Raw genomic sequence first — 20,182 nt, forward strand, 5'->3', positions numbered from 1 at the left:
GAACTAGAGAGTTGATAATTATATAGTTTTGTATATTTATTACAATTTACTTTTGTTACATTAGACAACTCTTTGGGGATGCTTCGACATAAGAACATTTTTAAAATGTTTTATCTTTCTCTGTTACAAGGTAAACGATCAACGCTTTCAATAAGTTTCTTTATCGCTTCATAGAAGTCAGCGAGAAAATATTTAACTCAGATTTGGCCATTCAGCCTAACTCTAAAAATCTCTTCCTCGCAAAGGCAGAGGAAATCCATCTCGCCCGACAAAAACTCATTTGATGATAGCTGTGGCTGCGTAACAAGCTTTAATTGCTGGCAGCTGATGGCGATCTCTCCTTTCTCCAAACAGGCTTAGCCGCAGTCGATGGAATTCTCTCAACGGTCACAAACTCACAAGCATTGTCCTTGCCACCGTAATACTGCAGCAGTTCTTCCATGGCTCTCTCTTCAAGCTATGAATGGTAAAATCAAGTTAAACCTTAAAAAAATAAAAAGCCATGGAAAAGGGGCGGAAGTTTTGGATCGAGGAAAGTCAAACTAATTGTCAGTGAGACTTGTTGAGAAAGCGTGGCAAATGGTTGTTTTGGAGGCAGAAAGATTATTATGCCCAAGAAAATGAAAAAAAAACCAATTACCTGTGTCAAGTGAAATGGCTTCTCGCTAAATCTACAAAGGAAACGAGAGGAAGAAATTATGATCGAGCGCTAATTACTTCCGTAAACTCTAATTAACAAAAAACAAACAAAAATAAAACAACCAACCAACCGACAGGCAAATAAATGAATAAACAAATAAAACAAACAAACAAAAACCATGAAAACAAAATACACCTGAAAACTAAAAAAAAGAACAGAGCCAAACCTGTTAAGAGTTGTATTCTCCTTTTCCTCGCATTCAAGGATTGTAGAGAAAGCGATTGAAGAAGATGGCGGAGAAGATGCGATAGGAACTGACTGCCAGGCACTGGGGAACAAATAGAGAAGATAAATGAATGGTTAAATAGAACAAGTTATTAGAACAGACACGGCGGCATCCGAAAAGCACCGGCGATAAGAACTCTCATATGCTTTTGACATTTTAGGCCAACGCAGTTTTCATCATCGAAGACATCTACAGTTTTCAAATTACGAAGCCACTTGTGCAGGTTAAGAAAAATCATAACAGTAATAACAATAACGAATTTGATGACGAAAAGTATGGACTTCGGAGAAAGTTTCGCGCTTTTGCTTCCAGTTACCATCAAGACGAGTGAATAGAGCAACCTTGAGCCAACCTTTTGGGTGGAGACAGTGGAACACTCGAATCACGCCCGGAGGCTAAATCAACAGGGGCTTCTCCATTGGGTTCTGAACCGTTCGTGTAAAATCCAGGCTGCCGGCGCCAACTAAAATATGGAAAGGGAAAACAATTAGGACCAGAAATAGGTGAAGAATTTCTCAAATGCGTCAATTGCTATTCAGGTAATCAATTTTCATTGCAAATTATTCTACTTCAAGGCGATGCTGGACTTTTAAGAAGTGATGTACTGTACTTTAGCTTTTTCTTTGTAGATCCAGACTTTCCCGGTATGATTGGCATTTTTGGTGAAGACGTTTGGTCTGGAATGCTTATTTTCTTTTCTTCTTCTTGTATAAGATCCCTCATGGACTGAATTGGCAAAGAATCTTTGATCACCCCACCCCTGAAATCAAACACGAGAAAAGAATTAAGAGGTGTACTGGATGTACGAAACACAATCACAGGCTCTGAAGATCCCCAAATCTTTGTGACTGAACAAGAACACATTGTTAACCCTTCAAAACATTTCAATGCATTTCCTTGCAAACTTTTTGGCGAATTTCGGGTTTTATCAAGACAACATTCCGTAAGCTGACGAGCTTGTCTAGTGAGTACTGGAGCGCAGAATCCGAAGATCTGGAATTCGATTCCTCGTGGGAACACTTTTTTCAAGTTTCTTTGTCCCACGCTCGTAAGAAGACGAGGAACATCTTTCTTCAAGTTTGTCTCTTCGTAACTTGTTCGATAGATGACGTACTTCAAATTTCTCTATGGGAAAGAAGATCCCTCTCAAATTTGCCACACTTACAACGTGTAGCTTCTTGGCCCAGTTGGCAGCAGTGCCCAATTAGTACCAGAGTGATCTCGTACCAGATCCCACCGTGTAACTGCGACTGAAATGACGGCGTTTGGCCGTGAAATCGGATTCCTGTCAGTTGAACAAATGTTGAACTAGCGTGATGCACCTACCATGCTGGAGGTCTCTCTACTTCTTTTTCTTCCTTTTTACTGTTTACGTCATTTTGATCGTCCATGGAGTTAGACTTTGACCTCTTCCTCTGCTTCTGTGATTGTCGCCCAGCAGAACTCCACCGAATGGATGGGGACTGTGGACTGGTAACGAGACTAAAAGTCAAATAAACGCTGCCGCTGTAGTATAAAAATCAGTCTGATATCCTTCGCTTACCGCGAAATACAAAGTCGTGGCTTAGTCGGTAGTGGCACCCCACTTATACCGGAGGCACGGGTTCGAATCTTGTCGGAACCTGAATGCTTTCAGGCTTATTTTCTGAAATTTCTTCAATTTCAGCTCACCTGTAAGGAGCAGGTCTTAGCCTGCACATTTTACGCAGGTAAAAACAAGATTTATTTTCATTTGATTGTTATAGGTTAATCACACTCCGTACCTTTTTCCTTTTGAAGGTGATATCAGTACCTATCAGCAAAAAAAAGTGTAAAAAAACTGACTTTACTAGCGAATTTAACATATTTTCCCCAAGAAAAACTTTGCAATACCTGTCGTACTTTGAAATAAAATTGTCGCGCTTTGTAATACCTCTTGTCGCACTTTGTGATAAAAAAAAGCTGTCTCTCTTTGTAAAAACAGACCATCACACTTTTGCGAAGTGCGACAGGTATTTAAAAGTGCGATAGAACAAAAGTTATCACTCGGTATTTTGATTATCAGTGTCACCAAATGAAGACTTTGGTTTACGTGGTTATGACGTTCGAAGAACGACCCCCTTTGCTTCACAATTTAGATTCAATATTAATTGCAGAGTGCAATATTAATTGCATAAATTTCCTTTGGTACTAAAAAGGATAATTTGTTAAACAGTCAAGAGTTTCTTTAGTTGGCGATCATTCTGTTATTCTCATGACCTTATGTCTGTTTCAGCAGTGATACTGTAGGGAGATATTAGCTGCTGTCACTCTTAGGGTTGAGGGTTAATAATGATAATGATGGATGAAAGAAAAGAGAGAGGGAGGGAAAATCTGTAAAGCTGTTAAAGCATAATTAGGAAATCACGACGTGCCTACCTCACTCGTAGTACGAATATCAGGAGATTCTTTATTCTGTTCCTGTTCCATGATATCCTTGAGACTGGTTGCGGGGGGACTGGATGTGCTAGTTATGTTCAATGAGATAAAAAACGCCATGTAAACAGTTATTTCATTACTTCTGTGCAACATTGTGAAAAACCACGGACAACTCTATATAATATCTAACTGCTTTAACACTTAAAACTCGGACCTCATGCAACTTATGAGGAGTCGACATCCAATTGGCACTTGGCCTATGTTGCCATCCTATGTTGGAATTCAATAACAAAAAGTTTCCACTCGTGACTTAACTGCTCACAGTGTTGTCAGTAACGAAAAAAAACCCAAGGTAACACAGAAATTTGAACCAACTGTACCTCTGATTACTCCATGCTGGTTTCTCTGGTGATGGAGCCTACGGGAAGAAGTAATAAAAATTTTAAAGATTACCATTTTGTCGTTATACAGTACTATTAAATAAGCTCTTGTGTCTACCCGACTAAATTGACAATACAAATGTTCACAATCTGTTCCTTGTAAAACTCACAAGCTCTTAATTCTCACCTTCTGCGTGGTAGCGTCCTCCTTCTGTGACGCAAGTTTACCGCCTGAATCCTCCACGGATTTTCCACCAGGTTTCCTTTTGTCACGGCATTTCTTCTTTGGCGTCTTGGTAGCATCCGGTGAGAGTTTACGATACCACATTCCAACATCCACCGGCTTAGTAAAATAATCAACACTAGACGGTGAGTTATTTGAAGGCAGTGCATTGGAAAAAAAGTATTGTACTAGTACAGCAGTACATATTTCCTCCTCCGTAACGACAGTAACGGTTTCCTCTTCACGCTTCCATAAAATCGATCAATTTGCTATAGTTGCTGTCACTTACAGGTGTATAGGCGATAAGAAAAACTCGTTTTCATATTAAAGGTTTCACAACTACTCTCTTCTTAAGACATGGGCTAGGGATATCTCGGAAAAAAGGCAGTTTAGTACCTCTCCCTTCAATGATGTTTCCTCTTCATCTGTTTTCGGTTGTTTCAAACATGCATCACCCTCGCCAATTTTACCTTCTGTATCAGTCTTGCATTCGCCACCATTTTGATGCTCGAACACTTCCTCCAATTCCTGGACATTTACTCTGTAAACTGCGCAAAATATTTTCTCTGAGAGAGTGGGAGAGCCTGTTACACTAACTTGTTATCCCAGCCTAAGTCCCACCCTACCCCTGATAAGGTGAGTCTGTTACCCCAGCCTGAGCCCCACCCTTCCCATGGTTAGGTGACTTTAGCTGAGTAACTGTACTCCATAGCATTTCCTCCTCACTCAACCGGATTAACTCACAGACAACCGTAAAAAAATTCCCCATAGCAGGTATCGCATTTGCGAAATCCGACGACTAGACTTCAAGTTACCCCTTGGTTCAAAGCATTTCCTGATTTATGTGAACACATTCATGATGAAGCTAAAGCTATATCATGATTCTCTCTGGATCTTATCCAAGAATCCAATTAAACCAACTCCAAGGCTAACCATTCTCAGCTTCGCTTCCTTCTTGTGCAGTCTCGGAGTTAACAACCGCATCTTGTTCGCTTTCACTCTTTGATGACTTCTTGCGTCCACTGCTTCTCCTTCGCTTTCCAGGACTACATGTTGGCTCAGAGCCCGTATCAAGAAGAATGGAACAGTGAAGGTCTAGAGGTGTTATCATGCGCCAAGCCATTCTTGGAACCTGAAACATAAGAAGTTTGGTTAGTTTCTATAGGCAAGTTGGAATTATTCCATATTGTGCTGCTTTGGTCTGCTCAGTCACATTGAAAGACTAAACAACAACACCGGTAGTTCTGTAATCTCCTGTATGCTACAGGTGCGTGGGTGTTTTTTTTTTTCCTTTTTACCGTCTCCTTGTCCTCACCCGCACGTTTGCAAATGCCAATTCGAAGACAGAACTTTCTCTCCAGTCAATTGGAGATCTTCTACACAGCTGCAAGCGCTTCATTGGAGCGCACGATCATTTAATATGGTTCATACCTTGTACTATTTGATTCCTCAGCTTTACGAGATATTTAAAGAAGATAACGAAATTACACAATCGATGCACATTCAAAAAAGTGGTCCTACCATACTGCGATAAGTTTTAGTGATTTCCACAAGTGCTTCATCACTGAGACAATCCAGAGCTCTAGGGATCAGAATATTGACTGGTATTACAATCTACATTTAGACCTCGTAGTATGTCCTAGATGTATATTGTTAGTTGGAGCAAGAATGACGACAAACATTTTTTCCATCCTTCCGTCCGTCAGCCTCTCTGTCTTCCTTTTTACACGTCTATGGGCCAGTCTGTCTGGCCAGTCTGTCTGTCTGTTGGCCCCTACAGTGTCAATCAGTCAGACGGTCGGATAGAAAACTAGTTGTTTTCCTAAACGTATTTATCTCCAGTAGTGACTAGCATCTAATTTTTCTATACAGGATCATTACTGAATAATAAACTAAGGTCACAAGAGTAAACAAAATGATCTCTAACTGAAGCTCTCCGTAAATAGACAAATTCTCCTTGTCGTTACCATAGGAGATGTAAAGGGAACAGTAAGGAGAATAAGCACGCTGATGTTGGGATGTAAAGGGTAAAAGGTAGCTGCGAACTTCTACTATAATAGCAAAACATCTTTCTGATGAGCTGCGAAAAAGATCAAGTGAAGCAGAAACCGGACCTACTCTAAAATTAACCACTAAACGGTAAAAGCCGTAAAAACAATGCGAAAAAGCCACCTTGAACGAGATACAGCAAATTCTGCGAAATACCAACCTGGATTCCATCAAACTTCCCAAATTATTGCAAATGTACTCTGAGCAAACATCTCGTAGCTGGTTGGCGTTATAGAGAATTGAAAATTCCAACACTTCAGAAACGTTCCTTAAAGTCACTGATAGAGAAAATAAATCCAAGTTAATCGACTACTTTACACCAAAAAGGACGTGAATAGCACTAAATCAATCAAATTTCACGAGGTCAATTAATGCGCACAAATAGCAATATTAGTTAATACTAATAGAATTTCTCTTAATAAGTATTTCAAAAAGCTCGCAACGTGCATTTTAAAACGATTTATCGAAACGAGAAAGTAAATACAAAATTCTCACCAAGATTTGCTATGACAGCCTCACACATCTCTCTTAAACGCCAAATCAGCAACTGAATAATGAAATGCCGATATAAAATTACTGCATTCAACCAGTCACATTCTGATACTAAACGAACAATTCTTTACGAAGAAAAAATAACAACTTGGTTTGCCAAGACAAGGACTGAAACTATCTGAACGATCCTACAAGTTTAAGGTTTACCATACCTGATCCGCTACAATGAGAATGTTACCCAGTAACTCCAGATCTATCATTTCTATACAAAAGATATAAAGTGATATTTTTGGTTGAGTTTTATAAAAACATAACCAAAGTATTCATACAGCAGAGCGAAATACAGCAGGGTTTAACGAGAATTCAAACAAACCACAGGCTGACAGCTAAAAAGAGCGGGAAAACATGATTATCCAAGTGATGATTGGTTTCAAGTTATCTGATTGGCTTAAAATGTGCACGAATTTTTCCAGGACCAATTAAAATGCGTTGTGAACAACTGTTCCACATGCTCTTACCCGAGGCAGCCCTAAATAATTCATCTGCATGCACGATTGTACTTTCTGAAAGTACATTTAGTTTTTTACCACTCCCAGATTGCTTCTTCCTGAGCGAGTCCTCTTAAAGCTGCCAACCCATGAGTGACAGATGAAATCTTATTGTAGAGTAGAGTATCAAGACAAGACAAGACAAGACAAGACAAGACAACTTTATTTTACCAGGGTAGCCCAGTCAGCTGCAAGGCTGGTATCCTTAGGGGCCCTGGGTTCAATAAAAATTACATATAAACATTTACAATAAGATTACAAGGTTAGGTAAAATTTGCTAAAATTTACAAAAGGGGAGAAAAAAAATCAGATAAAATGTCCTTTAAGAAGGCGTTTAAAAATTGCTAAAGAACTTGCCTCTTTGATTCTGCTTGGCAGTGAGTTAAAAGCTAAACGCCCTGAATTTTTAAAAGTTCGCCCCCCAAGAACAAGATTTGTTTTATTTGGGTGAATATTTCTCATCTGCCTAGTGTTGTAATTGTGTACATCATTGTTTACCTTAAAATAGTTTTTTAAGTATATAGGAACGAAATTCCGTAAACATTTATATACTAAAATACATTTGTGTATTTTTCGCAGTGTTTCTAAATCTGGCCAATTTACAATATTTCGGGCTGTCCTTGTACTTTTCTGACAGGTGACGATTTTCGCGGCTCGATTTTGTAATCGTTGCAGACTAGTGATACTGCTCTCGGGTAGTTCACCCCAGGCTGTGTCTGCGTAACTAAAAATTGGTTCAATAATGCATTTGTATACCGCTTGTGCTGCTTGTAAAGTAAGAGTGGAGCGTATTCGTCTGAGGAGACCGAGTCGCTTGGATACTTTCTTGTGAACATCTTCAGCGTGTACTTTCCATTTCAGTTCCTCATCGAGGGTAACGCCCAAGTATGTGAATTTACTGACCATCTCGACATTGGTACCACTTATGGTGATGTAAAAGTTTGCGACGGCTTCCAGCCTTTGTCTCGTCCCGAAAAGAATTCCCTTTGTTTTCTCTTTATTCAGAATCAGACGATTTATATCCATCCAAGTTACAACCCGCTCTAGGTCTTCTTGAAGGGCCCTCTTTATCTCCTTTGGGTTTACACCCGAGCAATAGATGACTGTATCATCAGCATACATACTGATGTGCGTGTTTTTGAGACAGCTTGGCAGGTCATTGATGTATATAACGAAAAGTAGTGGTCCCAGCAGGGATCCCTGTGGAACACCATACTCAATGGGGAGGCTTGGTGACAAGTCCTGTCCAAATCGTACTCGTTGTGTACGAGATCCTAGGTAGTTCTGGAACCATGTGAGACTTTTCCCTCTGACACCATAGTGCTCTAACTTCTGTAACAAACAGTTATGGCCAACTAGGTCGAAAGCCTTCTTTAAGTCAATGAAGACGGAGCCAGTCATTTGTTGATTATCCATGTGTTCCAAGATCTGATCAGTGAGATAAGTCACAGCAGTTTCGGTAGAATGTCCTTTTCGGAATCCAGATTGGTACGCTGACAGAACTTCGTTTGCTTCAAGAAATTTCACAAGCTGTACTTGGATTGCACGCTCCATAACCTTGGAGACTAGGGGCAACACGGATATAGGCCTATAGTTACTTTCTTCGGTTCTTTTACCGTTCTTGAATATAGGCGTAACTTTCGCTTCTTTAAGTTCAGGTGGAATTTCGCCAGTTGAAATAGTCAGATTAATAATATAAGTAATGGGTTTGGCTATCACAGAAGCTGCATCCTTTAAAAGTCTTGCAGACATTCCATCTAGACCAGTGGCTTTCTTTGATTTAAGTCTCTTCAGTTCATTACAGACAAACATTTCGTTCACTTCTTCCATAGAAAATTTGTTATTTACTCTTGGTGTTAGTGGCTTTATGTAAGTGCTTAGTTGAAATCGTTCACACAGTTTTTCGGCGATGGAAGTGAAGAAGTGATTGAACTTTAATGCAGACAAACTGTCGGTTTTTGGCACACCGGCATTTTTCTTATTTGGCATGATTTCTTTCAGGATTTCCCACATTGTTTTTGGGTCTTGGGTTTCTGTTAAGCGAGAAGAATAATAATCCGATTTTGCTTTCTTCATTTTCTTGCTAACGGTGTTTCGTAAGCGCTTGTATTTGCTCCAGTGCAGTTCTTGATTTGTTTTGATCGCTTTTTTATGATGGTAATCCCTTTCTGTCATTAATTCTTTTATACTTGATGTTAGCCATGGAACTGAAAACCCGCGAACTCTTCGCGTGGCAACAGGCGCATGTTTGTCAGCAACTGTCAAAAAAAGATCTTTGAAAACAATCCAAGCTTCATTTGACGTTGATTCCATTTCGAGAATATCCCATGGGATCTTATTCAAATCGTCGCTAAAGAATGCAGGATCATAATTTTTATAATTTCTGCTCTGAATAATTTTAGGCGGAGGGCGCTTGATGTTGTGGAGTTTTCTGACTCCGAAAATAGCACAGTGATCAGAGAAGCCGATTGGAATAACACCGCAGGTGTACAGTTCTGGTCTTGATGTTAGAAATAGGTCAATTAAAGTTCTAGTCTCCTCAGTGATTCGAGTGGGCTCGGTGATTGTTTGTTTCAGATGAAAAGATTTTGTTGTTTGCTGAAAATGCTTTGTCGCAGAAGTCGGGTTCAAATAATTCAGGTTGAAGTCTCCAATAAGAACAATTTCACCATCATTTGTCAGAACGTTGTTTAGAATTTCTTCGACCCGGCTAGTAAAAGCCGCTGGGTCAGCATCTGGTGTTTTGTAGATTGCTCCGCATAAAATCTTCTTCGATTTTGGCTGGCATACTTCAAACCAAATTGATTCAAAGTTGTCGTTCTGTGTTTGGATTGCACTTTCGTCAAGCTGACTGTAATTTAGTTGCTCTGCTATGTATACCGCAACGCCACCACCATTTTCGTCTCTGTCTTTTCGCATAACATTGTAGCCAGGAAGAGTTATTTCCGCGTCGGTGAACGAGTCATCAAGCCAAGTCTCGTTTATTGTCACGATGTGCGGTTTGTGCTCGTCGCAGAAAAGTCTGAGTTCGTCCATTTTATTGCGTAGGCTGCAAATGTTGAGATGAAATAAGCGAAGACCTTTCATCAAGGATGGCGAGGGCTGTGTTGGTCCAGGATTTAGTGAAACGTCGTTAGACAGGAGAATTAGGTTTGCAGCTAGTGCCATATTCAATAATTTCATCGCATTGATAAGTTTGACACTTCCCGTTGTTTGCGAACGAGCCTTCTTGCTGACTTGCTTATCGCCAAGTGGTTTCACTGCTTTGATGTTTACTGTGTTCACAGTCTTTGCTACCGTCAGTTTAGATAATCTTTCATCTCTGGATCGTTTCTGTGGACATTCGGCCAGTTTACAGACTATCAAACTAACCAAAAGATACACTACAATGGAGCAAACGGCGGAACGTAAACGCAGAGCAGCCGCCATGACCGCAGCACGTTCCATCAATCAATCAATCAAGTATCAATACCTGTTAATCTTCCCGCCTGCCCTGAGTACAGGAAATCCAATACAATCTCCAGAATTAACGCTGGGAAAGGCATCCGGAGGGTTCTGGATTGTCCACTGGACTGCAAATGAACGGGTTAAGAAGTAATGTAAGGTCTATAAAAGCTGAAAAAACCACCACCACCACCACAACAACAAAAAAAAACGTCAAAAATAAAATAAAGCAAAATATCAACTTGTATCTACCTCCCGCCAGCTCGATGTCAACATGCTGCGAAAGTACTCTGCAACAAAATAAGGGATGGCAAACCGTAATTATTATTACACAGAACAATCCCTCATGTATTAGCTGCAGGAGGCTGTACATAGATGGAACTTAAATACACTCTTCTCTCTGAAGCAAAAACGAAAAACAAGCAAACAGACAAACGTTTCATCCAGTGTTCACTGAAAATGGATTTGCAGTTCAGAGTATGCTTGGTGTCGTTAGTCTAAAAAACACTCCATCTTCAAACAATGCTTTGCCAAAGAATACAACACAGTGACCCAACCAGGATTTTTGATAAAGATCCACAGACCTGAATATTCATATTGAACATTTCCAAAGGGTCTCAATGGGGTGATGGCTTTTACAGCTAACGGTCAAAATTTTGGCTAATTTATGGCTAAGCCCACTAAGACCCTCTTGCTTCCTACGCAAATGGTTAACGCAAACTGTTCAACGAAGATAGAAAAACAAAAATGTGTTAAATATTGTAAGGTTCTCGTACGTACCAAGCCGAGCAATGAGTATACACTTGTGACACCTAAGTTCTGTTCCTTCTTCTGACAAAAGTGTAACATCATAAAGCTCTGGGCTTGTAATGAGACGAAAAAAATCATTGAAACAGATAGAAGACGAAACAACCAAAACCGTTTCATGTAAACAACCAAACTCACTTGATGAGTGATATCTACTGAATGTGTACAATACAACGCAGGTCTCAAAAGTAAATACAGTATGCCACCAATAATTCGTACCACATCTAAAGGGCAACTGGTTCTACCAAAACAAAACTTGCACACAACGTACGTTGTAACTCTAAGTCATTTGCTTCTCATACCAATTTAGTCTTGAGAACATCAGCAATCCGTTGCAAGATCTGGAAAGATCGCCCTTGATTCCTTTCCTAATTAAATAGAAACCAAATATCAAATTGTGAAATTAAATTTTAAGTGTACTAAAAAATCAATGAAGGGGTTTGTGTGACGTGTAGCAAATTTACCTTGTGGTGATTGATTTCTGTGGTTGAAAGGTCTTCCCTTGTGTCTCTCCACCTGCATCAGAATCCTGAACACTTCCTTCCAAAAGTTCACCAGAATTGAATAACATATCATCCAAATCAACAGTAGGTGCAGAAAAATCATCTAAGTCTCTGGTTGAAAGGAAAGTCAAATCTGACAACAAATTGTTGTCAATCAAGCTCTTTCCACCATCTTTTTCCACTTCACTTCTCTTGCCTTTTGCCTCTTTCTTTGCCATCTTCCCTGAAACTTTTTCTCCAAGCATGGTCTTGGAAATACCACTGAAACCGTTTTTGCCTTTTGTCACAGAGACATCAAGTGGAAATATTTCTTCGTCACCAATATCAAATCCACCGTAGAGTCTTTTTAGCCAGCTGACAACCTCACCATAGGTGACACTTTCATGAAGTGCTATGGATTGTGTCCTTTTGTTGCTTGCTTGTGAGTGGTCTTCTTTGTTTTCACATAACAGCTGGTGGCACTTGAGACTTTGTGATGCTAACACAAAGCCATGCGCTGGGATTCTTTGTTCTTTTACCTAATGTTTGGATAGCAAATGAACTAACTTAATTTCTTATAGTTCATCAAATAGTTTTGATCGTGCGCAATTGGTCTAAATGTATCAGGTGACTGAATATACCCCAACTAAAAACTGGGGAATAACTCACGATATACCTCAAGTGAAATTCTCAACCTATCTAAGATAAGTATTCCTTTAAAATTCAATTCAGAATGAGTTAGGGTTCAGCTAATTGTTACAGAAGAGGGGACATTTTTTTTTATTCATAAATTAAAGTCGCACCAGAGAACACGGAAAAGTAAACATCAAATGCAGCAAACAGTAAGCTGTTGATAAACATCTTTTGCAAACAAAAAAAAACATTGCAAAAATATTTGAAGTATAATAAACACAATATAGCCTCTTTTAGCACAAAAAAATGCTTTACATTTGTCCTTGAACATCATCTGTTCCTAAAAGCTCAATATTCTTTCAAACAGTCCTTTCAGAATGATCCTAATCCTGAAGATCAACTTTTAAAATCATTCACTGAATAATCAGTGATACAAAATTTACTTGTACTTTTAGGTATGGACAAAAGATTTACCATAAATTTAACATCATGAATATCATCTTCACAAGTTGCTTCTTCAAGAAGTTGAATCATCTGCTCAGAAATTTGCTCTGAACTGACTTCAGGTAGCTTCTGCAATCTGCAAAAAATAATATAAAACTAAAATGGTTTTTAATGTAATTGAAATATAATAAAGTACTTTGTGTACTAGATGGTTATCACTCTGATTTCAAGTATTCCTGCAAAGGTTTCAGAAAAATGATTATCCTTTGCTTAATAAGCATTCCTAAATTAATTAAGACCACACAATTATTGCCATTTTTTGGCAGGGCAAACAGGCTAAGATTTCTGCAGGACGTAAGGGTTCTTCTGTAGTTGTGTAAATCAAGCAGATTTGCCTGTTAAGCAACCCTTCTTTTACTGCCTCCCCAAGGCCCTGAGCCAACTTGACTTTAAACCCAATAGGTGGTGTGTAGAACAATGCAGTGCTTGTTACCTATTTTAAATCACCTTCAGTTTGTGAAACAGTCGACACAAAACCAGTGAGATCCCAGTATCCTGGACATACAGATTAATTTGATCTCTAAGATCCTTACTTCAAACCCATCTCTCCCTGGACAATATTGTGCTATACCTACCCCTCCCTTGAAGAAACTTGAAGCACAGCACACCCCCTAGACTTGCTGTCTGTGAAGATTTGCTGTCCACGATGAATCAATGGAATCCTCTCGAGGTTGTATTCCACAAAGGTATCTTTCTTTGCTTTTTCTTTGGCTAAACAACTCAAGGGAGTGGTGCTAGGGAATGATTGTGACAGTGCTTCATCTTTTTCTTTCAAAATCATGTTGGTGATGGGGGAGGACAGTGGGGGCGATTGTGCCAACATACTTCCAGCTTTGCCTTCGAAGGAGTTTGGAGGAGACCAGCACATTTTGTGGGTGTTGGTTTTTGATGGAATGGGTTTGGCTCCACTAGGTTGGCAGATAAATGCTTCACCATCATCTGTAATTGAAAACAAACAAGCTAAAAATTTTATGCTACAAATTTGTGATAATAATTGTAACAGTTTACTACAAGTTATTTACTTAAGGCTTCTAATAAGTCAGAATCCTTCAGAAAAATTATACAAATGGTGAAAAGGGAAAACTGAAAAACAGTGAATTAAATGAAAGGAAGATAAAATCTGACCAGCTGTTAACTTACCAGACACAATAAAAAGCTGTTTGCCAATTGCAAAATCCCTAACTAAGAAAAGAAGAAAATAAATGTTATGATGAACAAGTTGAGATGCTAAAAGATGAACACATACCAGGAACATGTTAATTATCATACAATGCTGCTTGGAAATTTATTAACCTAAAAATGCACATAATATGCAAATAAACATAGGCACATGTGTGTATAAATGTAGTCCTGATAAATTGGAAAGTTTAAGACTTTTTCCAAAAAGGGTTTAATCTACTACTGACAGAACATCTTTCAGCAAAGTGGCACTTGAATTAATTCTGCTATTTATAATTAACAATTATTCACTAAAGTGAGGTTGAATAGTGGTGAATATTACATACTTACTTCAAAGTGGGGAGGTAAATCATTCCACTTTGGTGAATACTTGTTTTAGTATACACATTGTATCACACAGAAACCGAATTTTAAAAAAAAAGTATATTCTGTCAATACTCTGAAAAAAGGTTCAAAATAATTAATAAGCTCTTGATGCATAATTTTGTCTCTTCTTCTGCCCAAAGGTGAACAGTGTTTGCTAATAACTTCTGAACTACAGTCAGCTCACATCAAAAGCACTACTCAAACATGTCATGTGGTATTATTATACTGTAACAGTTATTTACTAATCATTCCATAAAAAATTAATACTTGATGATCATCAAAAATTAAACTCCATGTGAAACACTGACTAATTAATAACTGCACAAGCATGTTCATTCTATAGATTAAAGAAACTCTTAATTATGGAGGATAAACTGAAAACAAACCTGTGATTTGTCGGTTATGATGCCAAGAACATTCTTTCAAGCAACTGCCTGCAAACTTAGGCTTCCACTGGAACACCTGTAGACAAGCATTATGTTAAAGCTGAACTAAAAAGAGTATCAGAGAAAATGATGCTAACAATTTAACTTCAAAGCAATCTGTTGAGTTTTCCTTGGTAAAAAAATCATCAAATCAATCAAAAATAACTATTAATGATATGCACATACCCTAAGAAATTAGAAATTTGTGAGCTAAATTGTACTAAGTTCTTTGAAAATAATGACTTTGAACACCAAAGTAGTACAAATAGTACATACACATACATACATGCACATACCCTAAGAAATTAGAAATTTGTGAGCTAAATTGTACTAAGTTCTTTGAAAATAATGACTTTGAACACCAAAGTAGTACAAATAGTACATACACATACATACATGCACATACCCTAAGAAATTAGAAATTTGTGAGCTAAATTGTACTAAGTTCTTCGAAAATAATGACTTTGAACACCGAAAAATAGTTTTTGATTGTAACCTACCCTCCCTCTAGAGTTCAGCAATGTCACAGCAAGTTCATCAGCAAACTTCTTACTGACTTCTTGAGGAGATATCATATCAAGCTCCCCTCCAATCACAGATATATGAACCAAGTCAGTGAACCTTAAGGTAAAATGAAGAAAATAATAAAAAAATTGCACCGTTCTACTTTTTTTGAGTTAAGCGTCATACAATTTTGTTGCAGTACTAGGTATTTCTTACCTAGAAATAATCTTGCGACACATGTACTGGTTTAGCAAGAAGACATCTCCCTTGTCGGTTGCACACACCGTGGCTCCATCACTACAGGTCACTTTATTGATGGTGATGCCTTTATCTGCCAATCCACAAACCTAAAGTAATAATAATAATAAGAAACTAAAAATGTTTTTATCTCTGGAATGAAGGAGCTCAAGCATAATGCACTCAATTGGAGTATTTTAATCTAGTTATGTAGGAGGAAGAAAGCTAGCTCACTCTCTGGCCTCAATCAGTTTGGCATTTTCTGAACATTGAACCACTGCATAAACTCATGAATAAGCTATCAAGTTCTTTATCAAAATTGATGCAGGAATTTATAGAGGACACAGTAAAATAAATACATTTTTACAAATTGCTGTGCTTTGTATGCATTGAACACCAAACAAGAGTTATTACTAAAATACAATGTATTTAATAGACAAAGAAGACCTTAAGTTTATTACCTGACGAGGAAGTGTTTGGTATTTTTCTCCTTTTTGATGGCCTGCAAAAAGAAGTAATATAGATATTAATAGTGTTACATTCAAGCAATTTTCAATTGGGGGTTGAAAGTATTCCAGGACTGCAATCTTGGTCGGTTTTGCTTCACTTCACTCTATGACTTAAATCTAGAAAACTTTCACCACCTTTCAACGAGTAAGATACAAAAATTAAAACCTAACATGCCTCAGTTCATTGCATTTGTGCATAGTTACAATACTTTTCCCATTTTTTTCTCCAATTTCCCCGCTGAAGTGTAATAATGATTTTATTGATCTAGAAAGTAAAGAATTCCTACCCAGTTGGCCAGCATTCAGGCCACAGGAGTAAACTTCATGTCTGGTAAAGAAAACTGAGTGATATCGTCCTGCTGCAGCCCCTACAACATCTTTGCCTCTCCAAACCTTCAGGTGTACCTGTTCAGTTGAACACAATTCATTAGCAAGCAGTTAAAATAAACTTTTTATATATAAAGAGTGTGCAGTTTTTAGGTTGAATCATTCCATAATAATATTATGTCAACTCTATACACCCTAGCATCAGTATGCATAATATGCAATGTTTTCCACGTACTGTACATTTCCTACAGCACTGGCAAGGAAAATGTGTTAAACAATCAAGAGCTTCGATAATCAATTGGTGATCATTTCCATTATTCTAACTTGTGATCCTAATTATCCTAATGCATGATTTGGGGGTGATATTGTAAGGAGAAATTAGATATTAGTCACTCTTTGGGGTCAAAGGGGTTCATAGATGATACAAATGTATGTTAAATCTTCAAAGTTTACAAATAGTGAGTAAATAATCACAAAACTATAATCACCATTTTTGGTAAAAGGCACTGTTTTGGCAAAGGTGACTGCCCATGTCCAAGCTGATGAGAATCATTTAGACCAAACGTGTAAACTGAGCCACTGACAGGAAAAGAGAAGTTTTACTTGGTAAATCTGTCAATTACCATAATTTTTAAGCTTAATAATGTTTCAGTGACATACCTGCAAGTAAAGTGTTGTGCCCATCATTAATTATTGTTTAGTGACTACTGTTTGTTAATTGCTTTTTTTCATAAAAATTTTATAAAACTTTTGTTGGTAATCATGTTCTCCACTTACTCATCTGTGACTACCACTGTATGATCCTGGCCAGCAGCAATTGACATGCTATTGATTCCCTGTAAAGCCTTTACCTCTTTTACCACCTACAAATTAACAAATAAATAAATATAAATTGAAAATAAGCTAAGCCTTGTAAACTGTTCTTCCGTCATTTGGAATGAAGTAACAAAATTAAGTAACAAACAATGTTTCTGTATGAAGAGTCTGGAAGCAAAGTTCATTGCAGATTCACTGGGCTCAGTACAATCAAGTAGTTAAGGGAATTGAATTCAGAGGCAAAGTTAAAGCTTGCAAAAGTCAACTTATCCTGTTGAAGTTTATTCTGATTGCAGTACCCTCAAGGTACTAGGAATACAGAAACTATGCCCAAGATGGGATTTACCCAACTCCATTGCAAGATTACCCCTCATAATTTCACCAGGTTTCCGTGACAGTTCAACAAAGTCCATTTATAGTCTCCTGAGTGGAGACTGCTGCAATCCAAGAGTTACAAATTGTATGCAACTTGTTTAAGAACATAATACAAAGACATAGCCAAGACTATCATAGACTTTTTGATCCTGCAGATAGTAAACCAACATAAACCACTAGGCTTGCCTGCCTCTGTTCCATTCTATGACAAACTTAAAAGTTTATGAATCATGCAGAACTTACTAGATGAGTCTCTTCATTACCATGCCCCAGCCGACCTCCTCTGCCATGACCACAGGTGAAAACCCTACCATCCATGCTCAAGAACACAGAATGAAACTTGCACATGACAACCTAAAGAATACATAAACAAAATTTGATGAAACTGGCTACATAAACCAAAAAAATTCTTTATTCACCAATGTACAGTAAAACAATTTATTTAAAATGCTCATGCCAGAAATGTCAACAATGTTTGAGCCAGTTTTGAATAACCATACCACAGACTGTCTGTACCTCTCTGAAAGAAATTTTTGTCTCTCCTTGGACATTTTCAACTAGTTCAGGTGTGTGTCTTGTGCTTTCATCTCTGTGACCAAGAGTGAAGTTTGTGTTGGATCCCCAGGTAAATAGTTCCAATTGATAGGCTTGTTGAAAAAAAAAAAAAATTAATAGTAATTATACTGTAAGTTGGCCAGGAATAATTTTAACCTCCAAGCCCTATCAGAATATTTTGAAATCAGGGCATAACATTTACCTTCAGACAAAAGCTCAACATGATCTTTTGGAAAATGCCCTCGCCTCCTCTTCAAATAACCAGTCCAGTAACTGCCATCATTCATGTGAATGTCTTTTATGATATCGCCAACTTGTAACTGAAGTTCATCTTCCAAAGAGGTTTCGTAAGGTGACACAGCTTGAGCTTGGACTGTATAGTGTTGGTAAAAACACACAGTGAGTTCAGTGACTTAACCCTTTCACTCTCATGAGTGACCAAGACAGAATTTCTCCTTACAATATCAATACAATATCAACCAGACAAGAGATATGAATAAAGAAAAATATCAACTTGGGGATAATTATTAATTGATCCAATACTAAGTTCTTTGAACTAATATTGTAAGAATTGAATGATTGACAGTAAGGAGAATTAAAAACTTGATCTGGGAGTTAAAGGGATAAGAGACATTGTACTCTATATCTATCTCCAAAGTAAAAGAGGAATGGCCATGCAGCACATGATTCCAGATGTATGTTGCTACTTACATGTACTACAAAATGTAAAAATCAGTATTATTAAGTGTAAAAGGTAAAGGCACAGTTTTGAGACAGCTTTTGAGCCAAGTTGCCCATACCACTAGACTGTTTCGCTTCCCATGACATGTAGCAACTAGGAGTAAACATTGTTACTTTCCCTGGCTGGGATGCAAGTCTATTGTAGGTTATTCTGACTCTCACCATTTCACCAAGTCTCCCAGATAGTTAAAAAGTACCACAGTACCTACATGTACTTGCATTCCTGAGTGGAGAGTGGCATTGAAAGAGTAAAGTTTCTGGCCAAAGATACAACACAATGACCTGGGCTCAAAAGGGCTTAAACCCAGCCATTCAATCCAGATTCCACTGCAATGTTACCGATGTGTAATATACTTTTAACTTATAAACAAGAACCTCCAGAGATTCACATAGTATTTTGCCTTATCTCTTATTTTTGGTTTATTTTTAAACTACCCATAAAAATAATAATAATAATAATCATAATAATAAAAAACACCCACCTCCTTTTGCGATTTGGAATGGTGCATCCAAGCGAATGAGATCGTATGGAGTGAGGCCTTCTCTGTCATGCCAACCCAGATCTGAGCCAAGCTTTACAATGAACAATCAGGATGATGATTGAAAATATGAAAGAAGAAAAAAAAGTTGAGTTTTCAACCCTCCATCGATTGTTTATGTGGTTAACACTTCTGGTTACATTTACATTGGTTTCGTTATGGTTTACTTGCAGGTACATGCACTTGTAATTTAACGTTACATTGGATCGTATTTCAGTCTATAGAGTACGCATACATCGGTTTCACACTAACATGAATCAGATTACAGAGTTACAAGTGTGTACCTGAATCAACTTCACAGCTGAGTCAAGATATCCATAAAACAAGCTTCTGTGCAGGGCAGTCCAGCCAGACTCCAGATCTTTCGATCCCACATCAAGAGCTTGATCTTTCACCAGCCATTCCAAAATGTCGCCTTTGCCGCAAGATGCTACCAAATGCAAGGCATTTCGACCAAACTGATCCGAAACGCGCGCAAAGTTCGAGCAGATTCGGGGCAAGATCGCTCGAATCGATGCAGCATCTTCCTTGGTAATCGCGGATAGCACCAGATCGGCGTGCTTGGTAAGGCGACATTTTGGTGTGCATTCCATTATCGATGGCTTGTTCGTGCACCATCGTAACTACACTGAAAACATTACGACAGATTTTGGCAAAAAAGCCAAAAATGCGAAAGTATTTACTATAACAAACTAGCCGCCATTTTGAATAGACACGTAGCAAG

General features: G+C 38.1%; 1 protein-coding gene across 4 annotated transcripts; it reads right to left on the minus strand.

Moving 5' to 3' along the window:
• Positions 1-25: 25 nt before the first annotated feature.
• LOC113668605 (inhibitor of Bruton tyrosine kinase) lies at positions 26-20,180 on the minus strand. 4 transcript variants are annotated; one of them, XM_089213994.1, is made up of 36 exons: positions 19,743-20,180; positions 19,402-19,492; positions 18,381-18,551; positions 18,140-18,270; positions 17,867-17,977; positions 17,210-17,295; positions 16,921-17,011; positions 16,393-16,510; positions 16,058-16,098; positions 15,576-15,706; positions 15,356-15,476; positions 14,817-14,892; positions 14,026-14,067; positions 13,461-13,824; positions 12,856-12,961; positions 11,731-12,287; positions 11,569-11,634; positions 11,240-11,322; positions 10,712-10,749; positions 10,488-10,587; positions 6,680-6,729; positions 6,471-6,522; positions 6,136-6,253; positions 5,448-5,508; positions 4,860-5,058; positions 4,323-4,474; positions 3,891-4,046; positions 3,704-3,741; positions 3,324-3,411; positions 2,690-2,718; positions 2,253-2,408; positions 1,537-1,686; positions 1,279-1,389; positions 867-968; positions 641-671; positions 26-457 (listed from the first exon to the last, which is right to left on the minus strand). In XM_089213994.1, the coding sequence occupies exons 1-36, from the start codon at positions 20,049-20,051 to the stop codon at positions 311-313; spliced, it is 4,473 nt and encodes a 1,490-aa protein (XP_089070120.1). In that variant the 5' UTR covers positions 20,052-20,180; the 3' UTR covers positions 26-310. The 4 variants fall into 4 exon arrangements, 2 of the variants coding, with proteins under 2 accessions (XP_089070120.1, XP_027040345.2); XM_027184544.2 differs by having other exon boundaries at positions 2,253-2,396; positions 19,743-20,179; XR_016188979.1 differs by lacking the exon at positions 2,690-2,718 and having other exon boundaries at positions 19,743-20,179.
• Between the last annotated feature and the right edge of the window lie 2 nt (positions 20,181-20,182).

Source organism: Pocillopora damicornis, chromosome 8, assembly GCF_964200805.1.
Source record: "Pocillopora damicornis chromosome 8, jaPocDami1.2, whole genome shotgun sequence".
Lineage (NCBI taxonomy): Eukaryota > Metazoa > Cnidaria > Anthozoa > Scleractinia > Pocilloporidae > Pocillopora > Pocillopora damicornis.